General features: G+C 42.0%; 1 protein-coding gene across 1 annotated transcript; it reads left to right on the top strand.

Moving 5' to 3' along the window:
* Positions 1–318: 318 nt before the first annotated feature.
* Positions 319–20,519, top strand: LOC124001525 (inverted formin-2-like). Its single transcript, XM_046308364.1, has 5 exons — positions 319–513; positions 10,251–10,662; positions 17,031–17,146; positions 17,647–17,806; positions 20,482–20,519. The coding sequence occupies exons 2-5, from the start codon at positions 10,266–10,268 to the stop codon at positions 20,517–20,519; spliced, it is 711 nt and encodes a 236-aa protein (XP_046164320.1). The 5' UTR covers positions 319–513; positions 10,251–10,265.
* The last annotated feature ends 351 nt before the right edge of the window (positions 20,520–20,870 follow it).

Below are 20,870 nucleotides of genomic sequence, written 5' to 3'. Positions count from 1 at the left end.
GTGAGCTTAGACCAAGTTTAGTGAGACTTTTAGATCAAATAAAATCTCAGTAACTTCGAAAAGATGAAAAGAAGCATGGAAAGCTTTCTGGAGTTCTCAGATAATTTATACCAATATTATATTATTTTCTAAGTAATAATACTCATTGTTGGTATACGGTTGTTTTTGTCTCTATTCCACTTGTGTAATAACAATGACCAAGCATTCTACATTTGTGTGAGGTCTGCCTATCTTAAAACCCCATGACACAATAGAGCAGGACGTGGGAGGGGCCATCCAGTTGTGCATGCAGCGTCGTCACATTGTGCTCATGTGTAAACGATGAGGTCCACGACCAAACTGAAATTCCCCTAGCCATCCTCACTCATTCTCCACTTAACCTCTACATACATTGTACAGAGGTATCCTGGTAAAGCACGAAATAAAAAAGGCGCTTGGAAGCTGGAAAGATACGTTGTCTGTCCGCAATCGGAGGACGCGATTCTTCAAGTGGTTATTTTGGCATAAGATCAGGTAAGCAGCGCAGCTGGAAACGCGCGATTTAAGGGGAATTGTCTTTTAGCTCATCGGTGGGCTATTTATGAGAACTTCAGACAACGAAGTGAATTTTTTTAACGATAAATGATCTGAATTCGACATTATACGCCGGCGATAGGTTTTCCCGTTATGTTCCCAGTGACACCATGAATATGGGAGCCGTCGAGAGCGCAAAATTAAGACAGTTCCACAACATTGGAATCCGTAGCACTAGAGTACTTACTTCACTTGATTATCAAACAGAAACACATTTTCTCATCTGTTCGAAAGAGTAATATTACTGACATAAGTCTAGCCTACCTGTATTGATAATTGTTTAACAGATGGCAATAATGGACATCACATTCCCCATTATCCATTATTTATTTTTAACATATTATTACAACAGTGAATATCCTGACATAATGCATTTTGGAAATTGTCAAACATCTCCTTAATGTTTCCCATAGACACTGAGGACTGCTTGTGAGTGATGCAGGTCAAGTTACATCAATGGAAGCCTTTGGTCCCTTTTGACAGAAACACAGACTGATGTGGTCTACATATGGCCTATGATGCATTTTTAACATATTCACATCCAGCTAATAAAATCATGCTTGTGCATTGCACTGTTTAACAGTAACCAGGTTGGGATACACTGTCCAAATTCAGTTGGAGACCTTAGCCCTGGCTCTGCTTATTAACATCACCTTCTGGTGGCCCTTTCATGCAAGCATGATCTCAGGAATGTTGTATGCACCTCTATGAATTTATTGTTCAAGGCAAGGCATGCTCAACGTCATCATTATAACCAGCATGGCCCGTTCTAGGCATAAGGGGGGCCCCTGACCAAAATAATATAAATAAATATAGAATTACATTTCCTTGTGCATCAGCAGTTTCTCTAGTGTTATGCCAGTCACTGAATTAATCAGCCATGTCAGCTAACAGTTTTAAGATTGGTCGTTAGTCTAGCCAGATATCTAAACTTGTAGTAATCATGGCCGAATACCGACCAGGCACACAGGGCACGTGCACAGGGGCCCTGACCTCCAAAGGGCCCACATTGATTTTGTTCGTCATTCCAACTCAGGTATCATATTAACATGGCATAAGTCATTACAAAATGTGTGAAATTGCAGAAGATTTGCTTTGAAATGGAGGGGAAAAATCTCCCCCAAATGGCAAATTTGGTAGAATTTATCTATAAAACTGCACATTTCCTGCACATTTCCTCTCTCTGCCCCATGGCAAAAGGAGTAGAATTGCATGAAAGGTGTTATGTAATTGCAAAGTCTTCTCTCCACCTCATTGCTACATTTGTAGAATTGCAGAAAATGTGTTCTAAATCTGAAACATTTTCTCTACACCGCAGAGCAATTATGTGTAGAATTGCAGGAAATAAATGTCAAGAGGGGGGGCACTGTTTTTCCACGAGGTGGGGAACCCTCCAAGTAAATCTCAGGGTCCCCAAAAAGCTAGCGCCAGTCCTGAGAATCAGGATGAGAGTGCTCTGAAATATCACTATGTATAATTGCCACTAAGCAAAAGCAGCCCACTCAGGGCTTTGTGACTCACAGCATACCCTCAAAGGAAAATGCTATATGGACACTACTGACCTGCAAACCAACATTTCATTTCAGAATTGGTTAAAATTAGTTAAAGGGTCAGTTTTAGATTTTGGTTAGTCATTTTGCAGGTCAGCAGCATTCTTATAATCTCTCTCATCCTCACAGCTGTGGGTTGCTATAGTATTCACATAGCTTTACTGCAGATCTCATATTCCCACTGTAAGGCATTGCCATAACAGATCATTCTCTTCGGGTTATCGTCACAACCGTGTATCTTTCCCCTCACGCCGACACCACGATGGCTCTCAAGAAACTACACTGGACTTTGTGCAAACTGGAAACCGCATATCCTGAGACAATATTTATTGTAGCTTGGGGACTTTAATCAAGGAAACCTGAGGAAAATGCTACCAAAGTTTCATCAACACAACGCCTGCGCTATTAGCTCATCAAGAATTCTTGACGATTGTTACTCCTCCTTTCAGACATCTGCTCTGAACTCACAGGTCTTAACATTGAAGTCAATAACATGAACAAGGTTTAAATTCAACCTCTTCAAATTCGCAACATCAATGAAGATAGTGATACATTTATTACAGGCTACTAGTTCTAGAAAATTAATACCAGATGTGAAATCTCTCATTACTTACTACTCCTAGTAGTGCAAGCGAGGAGATGGACATCGCCAACATATTATTTTTATTTTTTTGGGGGGGGCAAATAAGTCACAGATGCAATTATGTTGAGCAGGCTGATTGGAGATGCTCAAACAACATAGAGATAATCCCAGGTAATCCATCTTGATCTTTTAGAGTTATATATTTTTGAATGAGCTTTTCTAGTGGATTAAGTCTGCATTATGGTGCATTATGGAAACACGACAGTCAACTAAACTGTAGGCAGCAATGTTTGCTCTGGGTCTGTCACTCATGGTCAAGTCTGGCATTCCAGTGACAACAAATACGATACATTCCATAAACACTGGGCTTCATGTGGCTCAATTCTTACCCCAGCCATGTTGTAGTTTATTTACTTTTTTCTGATTGGCTTACACAAAAAATACCTGCACTCAAAGTGATAAGAACAAACTCATAGATTGTTGGAATCTTTCCTTTGAAAATACAGGCAGATTTATCTACACTGTATGCATGAGCTGAGTGCTTACAAGGAAATCAATAGGGATAATCTTTTATTATATAATAGAACTTAGTTTTTACAGTAGAATAGTGGGTTGAGTTGTTTTAATGTAGGCTGCTTCCCTTGAGTACAGTATGAGTGTATTCCTGACCTGCAGTGAGTAAGCCAATGTGAGTGTGGCTATGTGGGAGCTGTCACTGAGCATAAAGAATGTGCAGAAGTAACAAGCTAAAAAAGAATGCCCCTTTCTCCCTTTTTATCTAGATGACCCACAACTGGTCCAGATGTATGTTTATAAACATAAGCTCTCTCCCTCTCTAACTGAGATCAGGACAGCATTGTGTGAGGAACAACATTTTAAAAAGAGGAACACCAAATCTTGCTGTGGCAGCATGCTTTTCTTGTGTTTCCTGTCTCAGGAAATTCCCTTCCTTCCTAATTCCTTTTGAAAACTGCATGACCCATGTTGGAAAGTCCTGCTGAATTATCTAGGGAACCCTACATGATGTTCATGGATTTCTGATGTGTCCATGACTGTGTTCATAACTGATGTTGTGGAATTCACCTAGACTAAATCATTCTGGGTCATTCCAAGAAATGAGTTTCTTTTGCATTCATTTGATATTTTAAGTAGAAATTGTGCACAAATATTGAATTTTAAAAGTCTGTTATATTAAATGAAGTGTCCTTTATTATAGACCACATGGACAATTCTATAAATCTGAATGGAAGACCTCCTTCCCTAAAGGCTTTCTCATCCAAACTTAATGTTGGTGTTGGTGTCGTACGCAGCCACGCAGTCGTGGGTGAACAGGGAGTACAGGAGGGGACTAAACATACACCCCTGAGGGGCACCCGTGTTGAGAGTCATTGTGGTGGATGTGTTGTTGCTTAGCCTGACCAGCTGGGGGTGGCCAGTCAGGAAGTCCTGGATCCAGTTGCAGAGGGAGATGTTCAGTCCCAGGGTCCTGGGCTTAGTGAGCTTGTAGGGCAGTGTCATGTTGAACGCTGAGCTGTAGTCAATGAACAACATTCTCACATAGGTATTCCTTTTTTCCAGGTTGGAGAGGGTAGTGTGGAGTGCAATAGAGATTGTGTCATCTATGCATCTGTTGGGACGCTATGCAAATTGGAGTGGGTCCAGGGTGTCTGGGATGATGGTGTTGATGTGAGCCATGATCAGACTTTCAAAGCATTTCGTGGTGTTAGGTTCTAATTCTCAGAGTAAAACTCAACGGGCACGATGAAAGCTTTAGACCAAGTTTATTCATCCCAGAGGGTTAATACAGCTGCATTAGACAAAAACATTTTCACACAAGCACTGATATTTAACCCTTCCTCCTAGGCTGAATCACCTCCTACACATCTGCACAAACATTGTATCTTTACTACTTTGCAGGACACTAAATAATCTGGGCCATAAACTTTTCTTTCTCCCTTAATGTGACCTGACCTGACCTCGACCCCCCTTCATCACTAATCTATGGCTCTCTCCCCTTATCAATGCCTGCCACATGTGATCGCTTCCATGCACTCAGCACATTCCAAGCTTTATTGCACACACTATATACCTTCCTCCTACAGATAACCATTAACTTCTGGTGTAGACCCTCTAAACCTAAGCACTCCCTCAGTGACATGAATAAGTATATTTCATATTCTCATAACCCAACAGTGGCTACAGATGTGAGTGCTACTGGGTGATAATAATATAGACATGTTACCTTGGTGTTCTTGGGCACATGGACCATGGTAGTCTGCTCGAAACATGTAGGTATTACAGACTGGGTCAGGGACAGTTTGAAAATGTCAGTGAAGATACTTGCCAGCTGACCAGCATATGCTTTGAGTATGCATCCTGGTAATCCATCTGTCCCCGGGGTAAATGTTAACCTGTTTAAAGGTATTACTCACATTGGCTACAGAGAGTGAGATCACACAGTCGTACGGAACAGCTGGTGTTTTCATGCATGGTTCAGTGTTGCTTGCCTCAGAGAGCATAGAAGGTATTTAACTCGTCTGGTAGGCTAGTGTCACTGGGCAGCTCGCGGCTGGGTTTTCCCTAGTAATCCATGATAGTTTGCGATCCCTGCCATATCCAACGAGTGTCAGAGCTGGCATACTAGGATTTGATCTTAGCCTTGTATTGACACATTGCCTGTTTGATGGCTCGTCGGAGGTCGTAGCGGGATTTCTTATAAGCATCCAGATTAATGTCCCACAGCTTGAAAGCGGAAGCTCTAGCCTTTAGCTCGGTGCAGATGTTGCCTGTTATTCATGGCTTCAGTTTTGGATATGTAAGTATGGTCACTGTGGGCAAGATGTCATCGATGCACTCATTAATGAAGCAGGTGACTGATGTGGTAAACTCCTCAATGTTATTGGATGAATCCCAGAACATATTCCAGTCTGTGCTAGTGAAACAGTCCTGTAGTTTAGCATCCGCTTCATCGGACCACTTCCGAATTGAGCGTGTCACTGGTACTTCCTGCTTTGCATTTAAGCAGGAATCAGTAGGATAGAGTTATGGTCAGATTCGCCATATGGAGGGTGAAGGAGAGCCTTTTATGCATTTTTGTGTGTGGAGTAAAGGTGATGCTGACATGCTGGTAAAAATGATTTCCCTGCATTTCCCTGCAGTTTCCCTGCATTAAAATCACCAGCCATGAGAAGCGTCGCCTCTGGATGTGCATTTTCTTGTTTATTTATGGTCCTATACAGCTCGTTGAGTGTGGTCTTAGTTCCAGCATCGGTTTGTGGTGGTAAATAGACAGCTACGAAAAATTGGTGAGTAATATGGTCTGCAGCTTATAATGAGGTATTCTAACTCAGGCGAGCAAAAACTCTAGGCTTCCTTAATATTAGAGATTGTGCACCAGCTGCTGTTGACAAAGAGACACACCCCTCCCCATTATGCTTACCTACCTGAGGCTGCCGTCTGGTCTAGACAATGCATGGAGGAACCCGCAAGATATACAGTGCATTGCGAAAGTATTCGGCCCCCTTGAACTTTGCGACCTTTTGCCACATTTCAGGCTTCAAACATAAAGATATAAAACTGTATTTTTTGTGAAGAATCAACAACAAGTGGGACACAATCATGAAGTGGAACGACATTTATTGGATATTTCAAACTTTTTTAACAAATCAAAAACTGAAAAATTGGGCGTGCAAAATTATTCAGCCCCTTTACTTTCAGTGCAGCAAACAGGCCCAAACAGCAAACAGGCCCAAACCATGATGCTGCCACCACCATGTTTGACAGTGGGGATGGTGTGTTCAGGGTGATGAGCTGTGTTGCTTTTACGCCAAACATAACGTTTTGCATTGTTGCCAAAAAGTTACATTTTGGTTTCATCTGACCAGAGCACCTTCTTCCACATGTTTGGTGTCTATATAATAATAATAACATGCCATTTAGCAGACGCTTTTATCCAAAGCGACTTACAGTCATGTGTGCATACATTCTACGTATGGGTGGTCCCGGGAATCGAACCCACTACCCTGGCGTTACAAGCTCCATGCTCTACCAACTGAGCTACAGAAGGACCATGGTGTGTCTCCCAGGTGGCTTGTGGCAAACCTTAAACAACACTTTTTATGGATATCTTTAAGAAATGGCTTTCTTCTTGCCACTCTTCCATAAAGGCCAGATTTGTGCAATATACGACTGATTGTTGTCCTATGGACAGAGTCTCCCACCTCAGCTGTAGATCTCTGCAGTTCATCCAGAGTGATCATGGGCCTCTTGGCTGCATCTCTGATCAGTCTTCTCCTTGTATGAGCTGAAAGTTTAGAGGGACGGCCAGGTCTTGGTAGATTTGCAGTGGTCTGATACTCCTTCCATTTTAATATTATCGCTTGCACAGTGCTCCTTGGGATGTTTAAAGCTTGGGAAATCTTTTTGTATCCAAATCCGGCTTTAAACTTCTTCACAACAGTATCTCGGATCTGCCTGGTGTGTTGCTTGTTCTTCATGATGCTCTCTGCGCTTTTAACGGACCTCTGAGACTATCACAGTGCAGGTGCATTTATACGGAGACTTGATTACACACAGGTGGATTGTATTTATCATCATTAGTCATTTAGGTCAACATTGGATCATTCAGAGATCCTCACTGAACTTCTGGAGAGAGTTTGCTGCACTGAAAGTAAAGGGGCTGAATAATTTTGCACGCCCAATTTTTCAGTTTTTGATTTGTTAAAAAAGTTTGAAATATCCAATAAATGTCGTTCCACTTCATGATTGTGTCCCACTTGTTGTTGATTCTTCACAAAAAAATACAATTTTATATCTTTATGTTTGAAGCCTGAAATTTGGCAAAAGGTCGCAAAGTTCAAGGGGGACGAATACGTTCGCAAGGCACTGTATTTTATCCATGTCCTTGTTCAGCCAAGAGAAACAAATAATATTACAGTTCTTCAGGTCCCGTTGATAGGACTGTCTCGAACGGAGTTCATCCAGTTTGTTCTCCAGTGACTGCACATTCGACAACAGAACACAGGTCAATGGCGGTCTATTTGTTTGCCGAACTAATCTCGTTTAGGAGACCGCCTCACCTGCCTCTTTTTCGCTACCGCCTCCTCTTTTGAGTCCCGGGGATTAGAGCTTGGTCTGGAGTAAACGTCCAGAGCTGCCAACTCGTTGAAGTAGAAATCTTCATCCAAATCGAGGTTAGTGATCACTGTTCTGATGTCCAGAAGCTGTTTTGGGTCATAGGAAGTGATGGCAGAGACATTGTGTACAAAAAAAGTTAAGATTAGCATTAAAAACGAAAAAGCAGAATTGGTCAGGAGCCCGTAAAATGGCCACTATCCACTGCAGCAGCATAAAAATAAAATAAAATAATTGTAGCGACCCGCACAGACAGCTGTGTGTTATGTGTTAGGCTAGGAGATGGTTGTGTTGTACTGACCAGTACCCGGTGTTCGCAATGTAATGACCTGACTAGATCATAAATGAACAATTGTCCAGACAGAGGCTTGAGTTTGCGAATTGACGGTTTATTAAACCAACTTTACACAGGCTACTGTTTGGGCCGTAGCACACGCCAAATAGATGACAGATAACCCACAAGCCAATCGTGACCTTCTCTTGTGAAGCCCAGACGTAAGAGAGAGAGAACAAAGGCGGAACCTGGTCTTAACTTCCAATGTTCCACCCCCCTGCCCAACCCCCCTCCACGTCACTCCGCCAACCACCAGGATGCCCGGCATCAGAACATTCCAGGCATTCCCGTGATTGGCAGATAGCAGGTTGATTGACATGTCGGACCCCCGCGAACACCGGGTACTGGTCAGTACAACACAACCACCTCCTAGCCTAACACATAACACACAGCTGTCTGTGCGGGTCGCTACACAGCGGGTCGCTACATAATAATACATTTTTCGATTCCCCCTGTCACAGGGGGATTTGTGGATGATTTAACTCTGTTACTTTATTTAGCACTTAATAGGCACTTACTGATATGGGAAAATGCGTTTTTATTGAACATGTACATTTTATGACAGAATGGTAACATTTGGTGAAATATTTTTTTAAATGTAACTACTGAAAAGGCACAGAATTGGTGAAACAACCCTTCTATTTACCATGGACCCTACTGTACATCACATTGTTCAGTTGAATAGATTGTAGATCCTTGTAAGGTGTTCAAATGCTTGAGTATAAATATCATTAGATATCAGAAAGCAGCCAATGAAGCAGGAGACATTCCACCCATTCTGTAGCTAATGAACAGAGCTTTTTGACAGAGGATGAGAAGGCCTGGCTGCCATGGTAACATTGTCACACTGGCAGCCCAAGTCGGGGGTGGAATCAGCCACGCCACAAATGTGTCTGGAATAGAACAGCTCCTTTTTTTGCCTGTTGAATTATAGGGAACTTGAGAACTGAATGGAAATCCAATTTGTAGGAGTTTACAGTTTCTTGCATTTCAGGGTTGACTTGAGTTCCATCTAAATTCCCACTGTGGTGGAATCTTATCATCTGTACCCAGTGTTTTTACCCCTTTGTTATTCTGTGTAGATTGTTCGAGAGCCATTCAACTCAACTCAGAAACATTATTTACATAGCTACAGAACTACAGAACACTGCTCCCTCACAGTACCCTGCATCACTACCAGATACGCACAACATCTCTTGCAATGTGTAACCAGCAGAGGAGGCTGGTAAGAGGAGGATGGGCTCATGGTAATGGCTGGAACAGAATAAATTGAATGGTCTCAAACACACCAAACGCCTGGTACCATTAATTCCATTCTATTCATTATTATGAGCCATCCTCCTCTTACCAGCCTCCTCTGCTGGTTACACATTGCAAGAGATGTTGTGCGTATCTGGTAGTGATGCAGGGTACTGTGAGGGAGCAGTGTTCTGTAGCTATCCCAGAAAAGGTCACTTGTGTGATCAAAATGTGCCACTCACGGTCTGAGATCAGATGAGCTTATTAATATCCTGGGTGGTATTTTTCTCTTCACAGTGATACTATTACTCAAAACCTTGTTTACGGTTGGATGTAATTGAAAATAGAGTATATACACAGAATAATATATCTCCCATAAATATGCACAGTCTTTGTCATGCCTGTCTTTGTGTTTGCTGTTGATTAGCTGACAGCGAGTCGCTTCCCTTTCACTGCAGGATTAAGTTTGGATGTTTGGCAGGACTAATGATGACAGGACTGCTGACATATCATTCACTTGTCCCACAATGTGCAGAGCTGTCATTTCTTATGAATGTGCTATGTTGTGATAAAGGCCTGCATCCTTTAGACAGGAATTTCCTGAAACAATTCTAATGGGGACTAGTTGTCCTGCATATTTATGCAAAAGTCCATCTGCAGGTCAAATAGTTAATGGCTTGTTTGCACAAAAAGATGCCAATAACAGTTTGACTATGAACGGCAAAAGAAAATTCACCCTTTTCAGCACTTTATAGTAAACAGGTTTATGTTCACTATGATGCTGAACTGAACCTCTTGCCCCCTTAATTAATTAAACTACCTTAACTTCCGTCCACAGACCCTCTCCATCACCATGTCAGTGAAGACGGATGGGAAGAGGAAGTGGGCGGCGGTGAGGGGCCATCTGGGCTCCTCCCAGGACTCAGACACCCAGCTGGAGGCCAACCTGGAGAGTGCCGACCCAGAGCTGTGCATCCGCATGCTCCAGGTGCCCAGTGTGGTCAACTACTCTGGGCTGAAGCGTCGTCTGGAGGGCAGCGAGGAGTCCTGGATGGTCCAGTTCCTGGAGCTGAGTGGGCTGGACCTGCTGCTGGAGGCCCTGGACAGGCTATCTGGGAGGGGCTGCTCCCGCATCACAGATGCCCTGCTGCAGCTTACCTGTGTCAGCTGTGTCCGGGCCGTCATGAACTCCTCGGCTGGGATCCACTTTATCGTGGAGAATGAGGGCTATATCCGCAAACTCTCCCAAGGTTCTACATCACCTAGGAATGAGGAGAAATGCAGTGTTTAAAAATGTTTCCACTGATAATTTAATTATTTTATTTCCGCGTCGTACACCAATTGGTGCCCAGCCCGTATGGGTTTATGAAACAGGATATCAAGTATGTGTGCACAAAACAAAAAAATATATACAGTATACATGGCACGTTGTGTTAGTTCAAAAGTTTGGTGTCACTTAGAAATGTCCTTGTTTTCTATGAAAACGTACATAAAATGAGTTGCAAAATGAAAGGAAATATAGTCAAGATGTTGACAAGGTTATAAATAACAATTTTTAATTGAAATAATAATTGTGTCCTTCAAACTTTGCTTCGTCAAAGAATCCTCCATTTACAGCAATTATAGCCTTGAAGACCTTTGGCATTATAGTTATCAAGTTGTTGAGGTAACCTGAAGAGATTTCACCCCATGCTTCCTGAATCACATCCCACAAGTTGGATTGGCTTGATGGGCACTTCTTACAGTCAAGCTGCTCCCACAACAGATCGATAGGGTTGAGATCTGGTGACCAGTGTGTGTTATTTTGCCCATCTTGATCTTTTCATTTTATTGGCCAGTCTGAGATATGGCTTTTTCTTTGCAACTCTGCCTAGAAGGCCAGCATTCCGGAGTCGGCTCTTCACTGTTGACGTTGAGACTGGTGCTTTGCGGATAGTATTTAATGAATCTGCCAGTTAAGGACATGTGAAGCGTCTGTTTCTCAAATTAGACACTCTAATGTACTTGTCCTCTTGCTCAGTAATGCACAGCGTTGTACGAGATCTTCAGTTTCTTGGCAATTTCTCACATGAAATAGCCTTCATTTCTCAGAACAAGAACAGACTGACATGTTTCAGAATTGTTTTTTTGTTTCTGGCCATTTTGAGCCTGTAATCGAACCCACAAATGCTGATGCTCCAGATACTTAACTAGTCTAAAGAAGGCCAGTTTTATTGCTTCTTTAATTAGAATAACAGTTTTCAGCTGTGCTAACATAATTGCAAAATGGTTTTCTAATGATCAATTAGCCTTTTAAAATTATGAACTTCGATTAACTAATACAACGTGCCATTGGAACATAGGAGTGATAGTTGCTGATAATGGGCCTCTGTACGCCTATGTAGATATTCCATTAAAAATCTGCCATTTCGAGCAACATAAGTAATTTACAACATTAATAATGTCTACACTGTATATCTGATCAATTCAATGTTATTTAAATGGACAAAAAATTGCTTTTCTTTCAAAAACAAGTAAACTTCTGAACAGTAGTGTATATACAGTACCAGTCAAAAGTTTGAACACACCTACTCACTCAAGGTTTTTCTTTATTTTACTATTTTCTACATTGTATAATAGTAGTGAAGACATCAAAACTATGAAATAACACATATGGATTCATGTAGTAACCAAAAAAGTGTTAAACAAATGAAAATACAGTTTATATTTGAGATTCTTCAAAGTAGCCACCCTTAGCCTTGATGACAGGTTTGCACTCTTTTTTTTGTTATTTGTAAAAAATATATATATATATATTTATATTTTAGGGGGTGTATCAGCTTTAATATTTCTGATAGATTGTTGCTTCCATCAATGTAATTGTCTGCATCATTTCCTATCCACCATATATATTTATTAAAAAATGTATATATATATATATATATATATATATATATATATATATATATATATATATACACACATAAGCATTCAGACATTTACACATATACAGTTGAAGTCAGAAGTTTAAATACACCTTAGACAAATACATTTAAACTCCGTTTTTCACAATTCCTGACATTTAATCAGTGTAAAAATTCCCTGTCTTCTGTCAGTTAGGATCACCACTTTATTTTAATGTGAAATGTCAGAATAATAGTAGAGAAAATTATTTATTTCAGCTTTTATTTCCCATTGTGTCAGAAGTTTGCATACACTCAATTACTATTTGGTAGCATTGGCTTTAAATTGTTTAACTTGGGTGAAAAGTTATGGGTAGCATTCCACAAGCTTCCCACAATAAGTTGGGTGAATTTTGGCCCATTCCTCCTGACAGAGCTGGTGTAACTGGGTCAGGTATGTAAGCCTCCTTGCTCACATGCGCTTTTTCAGTTCTGCCCACAAATTTTCTATTGAGGTCAGGGCTTTGTGATGGCCACTCCAATACCTTGACTTTGTTGTCCTTAAGCCATTTTGCCACAACTTTGGAAGAATGCTTGGGGTCAATGTCAATTTGGAAGACCCATTTCTGACCAAGCTTTAACTTGATGTCTTGAGATGTTGCTTCAATATATCCACCTAATTGTCCTACCTCATGATGCCATCTATTTTGTGAAGTGCACCAGTCCCTCCTGCAGCAAAGCACCCCCACAACATGATGCTGCCAGCCCCGCGCTTCACGGTTGGAATGGGGTTCTTCGGCTTGCAAGCATCCCCATTTTTATTATGGCCAAATAGTTCTATTTTTGTTTCATCAGACCAGAGGACATTTCTCCAAAAAGTACGATGTTTGTCCCATGTGCAATTGCAAACCGTAGTCTTTCTTTTTTTAATGTGGGTTTTGGAGGAGTGGCTTCTTCCTGGCTGAGCAGCCTTTCAGGTTATGTCGATATAGGACTCGTTTTACTGTGGATATAGATACTTTTGTACCTGTTTCCTCCAGCATCTTCACAAGGTCCTTTGCTGTTGTTCTGAGATTGATTTGCACTTCTCAAACAAGGTTGAAAAACAAGTTTTAATGACTCCAACATAAGTGTATATATACTTCCGACTTCAACTGTATATATAAACTCAAGTCGTACTCTATCAAAAGCCTTTTCAAAATCAGCTATGAAAACCTGTAACTATCATCTGTGGAAGAAACAAAGTGCTGGCAGTAACTATCATCTGGCAGTCCGGACAGGAACTCTGGCAGCTCCGGACAGGAGGGCGACTCTGGCACCGGACAGGAGTGCAGGAGACTCTGGCAGCTCCGGACAGGAGGGCGACTCTGGCAGCTCCGGACAGGAGGGCGCTGGCAGCTCCGGACAGGAGGGCGACTCTGGCAGCTCCGGACAGGAGGGGACTCTGGCAGCTCCGGGAGGGCGACTCTGGCAGCTCCGGACAGGAGGGCGACTCTGGCAGCTCCGGACAGGAGGGCGACTCTGGCAGCTCCGGACAGGAGGGGGACTCTGGCAGCTCCGGACAGGAGGGCTGGTCCGTGGAGGAGGTACAGGACAGACCGGGCTGTGGGGGAGCACAGGAGATCTGGTGCGTAGCCTTGACACCACTACTCCAGGTTGAATGCCCACTCTAGCCCGGCACGTGCGGGGAGCTGGAACAGGCTGCACTGGGATCTCCTGGCGAACTGGGGAAACCATACCTAGAGCCGGCAGGGGATATCCTGGCCCGAGGACACGCACTGGAGGTCTGGAGAGCAGGGCTGGCACCATCCTCCTGGCTGGATCCTCACCCTAGTCCGGCAGATGCGGGGAGCTGGAATGTAGACCACCGGGCTAAGAACACGTACTGGAGATCTGTAGCGCCAAGCTGGCACAAGACGTGCAGGGCTGGGGAGGAGCACAGGAGGCCTGGTGCTTGGGGCTGGCACAGTCTTCACCAGACGGCTAGCACGCACCTCAGGATGAGAATGGAGAGCTGACTCAGGTGACATCAAATCGAGGACACGCTCCATCGGGCGGATGTTGTGCCTCATGCACCAACACAGCAACTCTCTCATTCCTCTCTCCTCCAATCTCCCCGTCAACTCCTTCACTGCTTCTGCTTTGCTGTCGTCGCTCACCTCCAATTTCACCCTGACTGGCTCTGGTTCCATCCTCTGCTCCGCCGACCGTCCCGTGTGCCCCCACAAAATAAATGATTGGGGCTGCCTCTCCTGGCCACACTGCATGGTCCTTTGGTGGTGGGTAGTTCTGTAACGATCATCTGTGGAAGAAGGTGTGGACCAAAGTGCAGTGTGGTACATGTTCATACTTTTATTTCAACTGAACACTGAAATAACTAAAATAACAAAGAAAATGAATGAAAACCAAAACAGTCCTGTCAGGTGCAGAAAGACACAAAACAGAAAACAACTACCCACAAAACACAGGTGGGAAAAGGCTACCTAAGTATGGTTCTCAATCAGAGACAACGATAGACAGCTGCCTCTGATTGAGAACCACAACCGGCCAAACACACAGAAATAGAAAACATAGAATGCCCACCCCAACTCATGCCCTGACCAAACCAAAATAGAGACATAAAAAGGATCTCTAAGGTCAGGGAGTTTAAACACCATGCCTGGTTTCCCCGATAATCCATAGTATTCTATTGTTTCCAGTACTCGTCTTAAATGATCTCCAATGTATCGTCCATATAAAAATCTGTTTGATTAGAATTAATAATATCTGACAAAACCTTTAAATTCTATGTGCCAAGCATTTAGCTAGAATTTTTCCATCACAACACTGAAGTTTAAGAGACCTCCAATTTTTTAAATGGACCACTTGGATCCTGTTTTAGTAATAATGAAATCAGACGTTCTTGTTGCGTGTCCGATAATCTGTCGTTTATATAGGAGTGGTTAAAACTTGCTAATATTGGGTCCACTTGTATGCCATCCAGGTTTGCACACGCTTGGCATTCTCTCAACCAGCTTCACCTGGAATGCTTTTCCAACAGTCTTGAAGGAGTTCCCACATCTGCTGAGCACTAGTTGGCTGCTTTTTCTTCACTCTGTGGTCCAACTCATCCCAAACCATCTCAATTGGGTTGAGGTCGGGTGATTTGGAGGCCAGGTCATCTGATGCAGCACTCTATTACTCTCCTTCTTGGTCAAATAGCCCTTTACACAGCCTGGAGGTGTGTTGGGTCATTGTGCTATTTAAAAACAACTGATAGTACCACTAAGCGCAAACCAGATGGGATGGCGTATCGCTGCAGAATGCTGTGGTAGCCATGCTGGTTAAGTGTGCCTTGAATTCTAAATAAATTACCGACAGTGTTAACAGCAAAGTTCGTTCACCTACTCTGCATCTCACAGCGGTTGGAACCAAAAATCTCAAATTTGGCCTCCTCAGACCAAAGGACAGATTTCCTCTGGTCTAATGTCCATTACTCATGTTTCTTGGCCCCAGCAAGTCTCTTATTATTATTTGTGTCCTTTAGTAGTGGTTTCTTTGCAGCAATTTGACCATGAAGGCCTGATTCATGCAGTCTCCTCTGAACAGTTGATGTTGAGATGTGTCTGATATTTGAACTCTGTGAAGCATTTATTTGGGCTGCAATTTCTGAGGCTGGTTACTCTAATGAACTTATCCTCTGCAGCAGAGGTAACTCTGGGTCTTCCTTTCATGTGACGGTCCTCATGAGAGCCAGTTTCATCATAGCGCTTGATGGTTTTTGCCTTAAAGTAATGATGGACTGTCGTTTCTTTTTGCTTAGTTGAGCTGTTCTTGCAAAAATATGGACTTGGTCTTTTACCAAATAGGGCTATATTCTGTATACCACTCCTAGCTTGTCACAACACAACTGATTGGCTCAAACGCATTAAGGAGGTAAGAAATTCCACAAATGAACTTTTAACAAGGCACACTGGTTAATTGAAACGCATTCCAGGTGACTACCTGGAACAAGGCAACGGTTGGCTACTTTGAAGAATCTCAAATATAAAATATATTTTGATTTGTTTAACACTTTTTTGGTTACTACATGATTCCATATGTGTTATTTCATAGTGTTGATGTCTTCACTACTATTCTACAATGTAGAAAGAATTGAATTGAATGAGTAGGTGTGTCCAAACATTTGACTGGTACTGTATATATAATGTAAAGGCCATAGTGAGCATAAATGCACATACATAACATTTTTATTCAGTTGTAGATTTAGGAGTACAATGGCAACATGGAACAATTCAGGTCAGATATAGGCTATTATGTCAGACAAAGTGTATAGAGTGAGACACTGTGTGGAGAGACAGTGCATTGCAACATCTTCACATACACTGACACACTTATCACAAACACAAAACGTTTTCAGAAAAGTGGCAAAGTTCATGTCACGTTTCCTTAAATTAAGCCATAACATTCTAGAGGTCACCAGACAAGGGAGAAAGAAAGATGCAGGATGTAATATGAGGACCATGACCATGGTTGTATTCATTACATCTTGCAACTGAAATCAAACCAAACAGAACCAAACAGAGCAAACGGAACAAAACAGGGAGGGACCTACCTGAATTTGTCCAATAGAAACTTTCAATGAAAAACATTTTCCGTTCCATTTCGGTTTTGCAACAGACAAAATGTTTTGCAACACGGTCAACATAATGAATACACCCTATGTGTACACTGACTGTGACAATGTCTTACCACAGCCTTGGACACGTCCAATACCATGGTGAAGAAGCAGGTGTTTGAGCTGCTTGCTGCCCTGAGCATGTTCTCCTCTGATGGGTACCGTCTGGCCCTGGATGCCCTGGACCATTACAAGGCAAGTGTCATACAGCCAGACAAGCTTTCACTAATGGACAGAGGCTATGGAAATTTATACCATTCATCTACAGGATAAGTTGCCTGATTGTGATTTAGGAAGGATAATGAGAGAGAAATGCTGGGGGGAAAGTACACATAACAATATGTGTGATTCTTGATGAAAGCTGACAAAAATCAGATATGACAAAAAAAGAATGTTACATGCTATTTCAGCTCAAAAAAATCTCATTAAATAGGATAATTAAAGTCATTTTTATTAATTCCATACATTACTGAATAACTATATGACTTAGCCCCCAGAAATGCCTTCTAGTGTACAGATTTTAGACTGCCTAAGTAACTTAATTCTGTTATCTAGTTACATCCATAGTTGTCAATACATTGATTAATGTTACTTTCTGATCAATATTAAACCATTCCGTGTGGGGGGTGGGGCTGTCCTCACACAGTGTGAGTGAATGATATACAGTATGTCTAATGTGTTCATTTGTCCCGTAGGGTGTGAAGACCCAGCTGTATCGCTTCAGTGTGATCATGAACGAGCTGCAGGCCACAGACAACATGCCCTACATGGTCACCCTCCTCAGTGTCATCAACGCCATCATCTTTGGGACAGACAACCTGCAACAGAGAGACAAGATCCGCAAGGAATTTATTGGTACAGCGCATTGTTTATCTTCACTACTCAGCCACTTGGCAGAGATTCAGCTCATCTGCAAGGTCACACAGTGGCACATTGTTAATGACAAAATGTATACTGAACAAAACTATAAAACGCAACATGCAACCATTTAAAAGATTTTACTGAGTTATAATTTAAATATATTCATTAGGCCCTAATCTAAGGATTTCACATGACTGGGAACACGTATATGCATCTCTTGGTTACAGATCACTTTAAAAAAGGTACGGGCGTGGATCAGAAAACCAGTCAGTATCTGGTGTGACCGCCATTTGCCTCATGCAGCGCAACACATCTCCTTCACATAGAGTTGATCAGGGTGTTTATTGTGGCCTGTGTAATGTTGTCCTACTCCTCTTCAATGGTTCGGGTTAGGCCCCTTAGTTCCTGTGATGGGAAATCTGAACGCTACAGCATACAATGACATTCAAGACAATTCCGTGCTTCCAACTTTGTGGCAACAGTTTGGAGAAGACCGTTTCCTGTTTCAGCATGACAATGCCCCATGCACAAAGTGAGGTCCATACAGAAATGGCTTGTCGAGAACAGTGTGGCAGAACTTGACTGGCCTGCACAGAGCCCTGACCTCAACCTCATCGAAAACCTTTGGGATGAATTAGAATGCCGACTGTGAGCCAGGCCTAATCTCCCAACATCAGTGCCCGACCTCACTAATGCTCTTGTGGCTGAATGGAATGGTCCCCATCGCAATGTTCCAATATCAAGTGGAATGCCTTCCCAGAAGAGTGGAGGCTGTTATAGCAGCAAAGTGGGGACCAATTCCATATTAATGCCCATGATTTTGGAGTGAGATGTTCGACAAGCAGGTGTACACATTATTTTTGTCATGTAGTGTATGTCACTATGTCCTTCTAGCTACTGTATATGCCTGTCCTCAATCTGTCCCCTATCTTGTCCCCAAACACCTGAATCTTGTGCAAACCTCATATTCAGGGATACAATTATGCATTTGTGTCTGGCATAGATGGTGTTACATTAATCTTTTTTTGTTTTTGAAAAATATGTGTTTTAATGAAGGGGAAATCAAGATTAGGCCTAGCTACAGTATGCTGTAGATTTGTGTGCTGAAATTGTTGAAGAAATATTGGCATAGTAGGCATATCAAAATTTGATAAACTCTAGTCTGTCATATATGTTATGCATAATATTATGGTTCTTGACAGGTTACAGTATTGTCTATCCCAATATTAGACCTCTGATTATGTATTTATGTAATAAGAAGAAGTCTAAGAACATTCCAAAGCGGTCTAATGCCACGTTCAAAACCACTCAGAACTCACCACTCAAAACTTGGCAATCTCCGACTTCTGACTTCAGTGCGTTCAAGACAACTGGGAACTCAGGGAAAAAACTAGCTCCGAATGGTCATCCAACTCGAAATTCCATGTCAGAAACTCGGGCATCTTTCTAGAGTGTTAACCTAAAGATCACTTACGTCATGATTTAACCTTTTCTTTTTTTTCAAATTCCCAGTTGTCTTGAGAGCACCATTATATTGGGCTAAGTAGGCTATTCTCTATGAACAGGCTTTGATTTATGCCTACCTTTTTATAATGGCCTATTGGCGGCAGTCTAACAAAAGCTTGTCTGAAGTCAAGTCGCCATTCCCTTTCTTTGTGATTTTGCTATTCACGATATATGTGAAATACATTTTTGATTTTTTTCAAAGAATTCTGTAAATGTAGCCTATTTGAAGTTGTTCCACATCTCCACTCTACTGCACTCTACTATTTTTGATGCATTCAAAACAACTGGGAACTGAAAAAAGCGAGCTCATGGAGAGAAATTAAGAAGTCATTGATCTTCAGGTAGGAGAATGCTGCATTAGTAACCAAGTGGGAAGGGGAATTTACCACATACGACTGGGAAAATTCCTTTGAACGGACCTCCAACTGGTAATTACTGGTGGGAAACTCATCTATCATCCTGAGTTCCCACTTCTCCCAGATGCTGACCTCTGACGTCACCTAATAAGGAAATGACCTCTGGCAGTTAAATGCAGCAGTTAAATGCAGCAGTTAAATGCAGCAACAAAACATTATTTATAAAATGCAATCTATTAATATGATTTTTTAACACTATAATTTCTTTACAAGCATGATAGCTGTACTTTTAGTTTATGGTTTACACAGCTTGTTTGCCATTCAGTGTTTCTCAATGAATTCAACCACCTGAATGCATCCAACTGGTAAATTCCTACTTTCCACTTGGTTATGAATGCAGCAGAAGTCAAAGCTCTGATATGATGTCTGAGTTTTCGACTTGTATGCCACGCTCAAAACAACTGGGAACTCGGAACTCAGAAATATCAGACTTTCGACTTTAGTGGGTTGGAAAAAAACGAGCTCTGACTGGGAAAAATAGTTTTGAACGCTGGTCATCCAACTCCAGTTCCCAGTTGTCTTGAACGCACTGAAGTCTGAGGTCGAAGATTTCCGAGTTGTCTTGAACGCACCATAATTATGTCCTAATCGCTCACCTGCAATCGACTTCACTCGCTGATTCCAGATCATATTTCACAGTGTTCCAACTTTTTAATAACCTAATACAAAGTAGGAAACTGATCAATTGGGAGTTGGATCGTTGTTTTTGTGACTGTCTTTATTAAATGCAGTGTTTCTGTTTTATAGGATTACAATTACTTGATATACTGCCCAAATTTAGGTGAGTGCCTTGACTTACTTCCTCGTTTCATTGTGACTTTTTTGTCATGTGCAGATAAGAAATGCCCATGCATTGGTCAAGTACAATAGTACAATACATAGTTTTAGTGAAATGTTAAACAAAACCTTTGTTACCTGCACATTTGTCAATAATTTTGTTGATTTGATGTGCAAGTGGGAAATAAACATTGTAAACAGGCTACTTGTTCAATAGGCCCTTTTTAATTGTGTGTGTGTGTGAGACAGAGATGAGGAGGATGAGGACTTGATCATTCAGTGTGAGGCGTTTGAAGAGGCCATGTCTGAGGATGAGGAGGAGCTGCTGAGGGTCTATGGAGGCATAGACATGAGCAGTC

Source organism: Oncorhynchus gorbuscha, linkage group LG17 (genome assembly GCF_021184085.1).
Source record: "Oncorhynchus gorbuscha isolate QuinsamMale2020 ecotype Even-year linkage group LG17, OgorEven_v1.0, whole genome shotgun sequence".
In the NCBI taxonomy this organism is placed as follows: domain Eukaryota; kingdom Metazoa; phylum Chordata; class Actinopteri; order Salmoniformes; family Salmonidae; genus Oncorhynchus; species Oncorhynchus gorbuscha.
The sequence above is the reverse complement of the archived record's forward strand: the minus strand, read 5'-3'. Positions and strand labels throughout refer to the sequence as shown.

Coding starts and splice junctions, on each gene's coding strand:
- LOC124001525 (XM_046308364.1), top strand. CDS start 10,266: ATGTCAGTGAAGACGGATGGGAAGAGGAAGTGGGCGGCGGTGAGGGGC. Junction 10,663..17,030: donor TATCCGCAAACTCTCCCAAG/GTTCTACATCAC, acceptor GTCTTACCACAG/CCTTGGACACGTCCAATACC. Junction 17,807..20,481: donor GATCCGCAAGGAATTTATTG/GTACAGCGCATT, acceptor TCTGTTTTATAG/GATTACAATTACTTGATATA.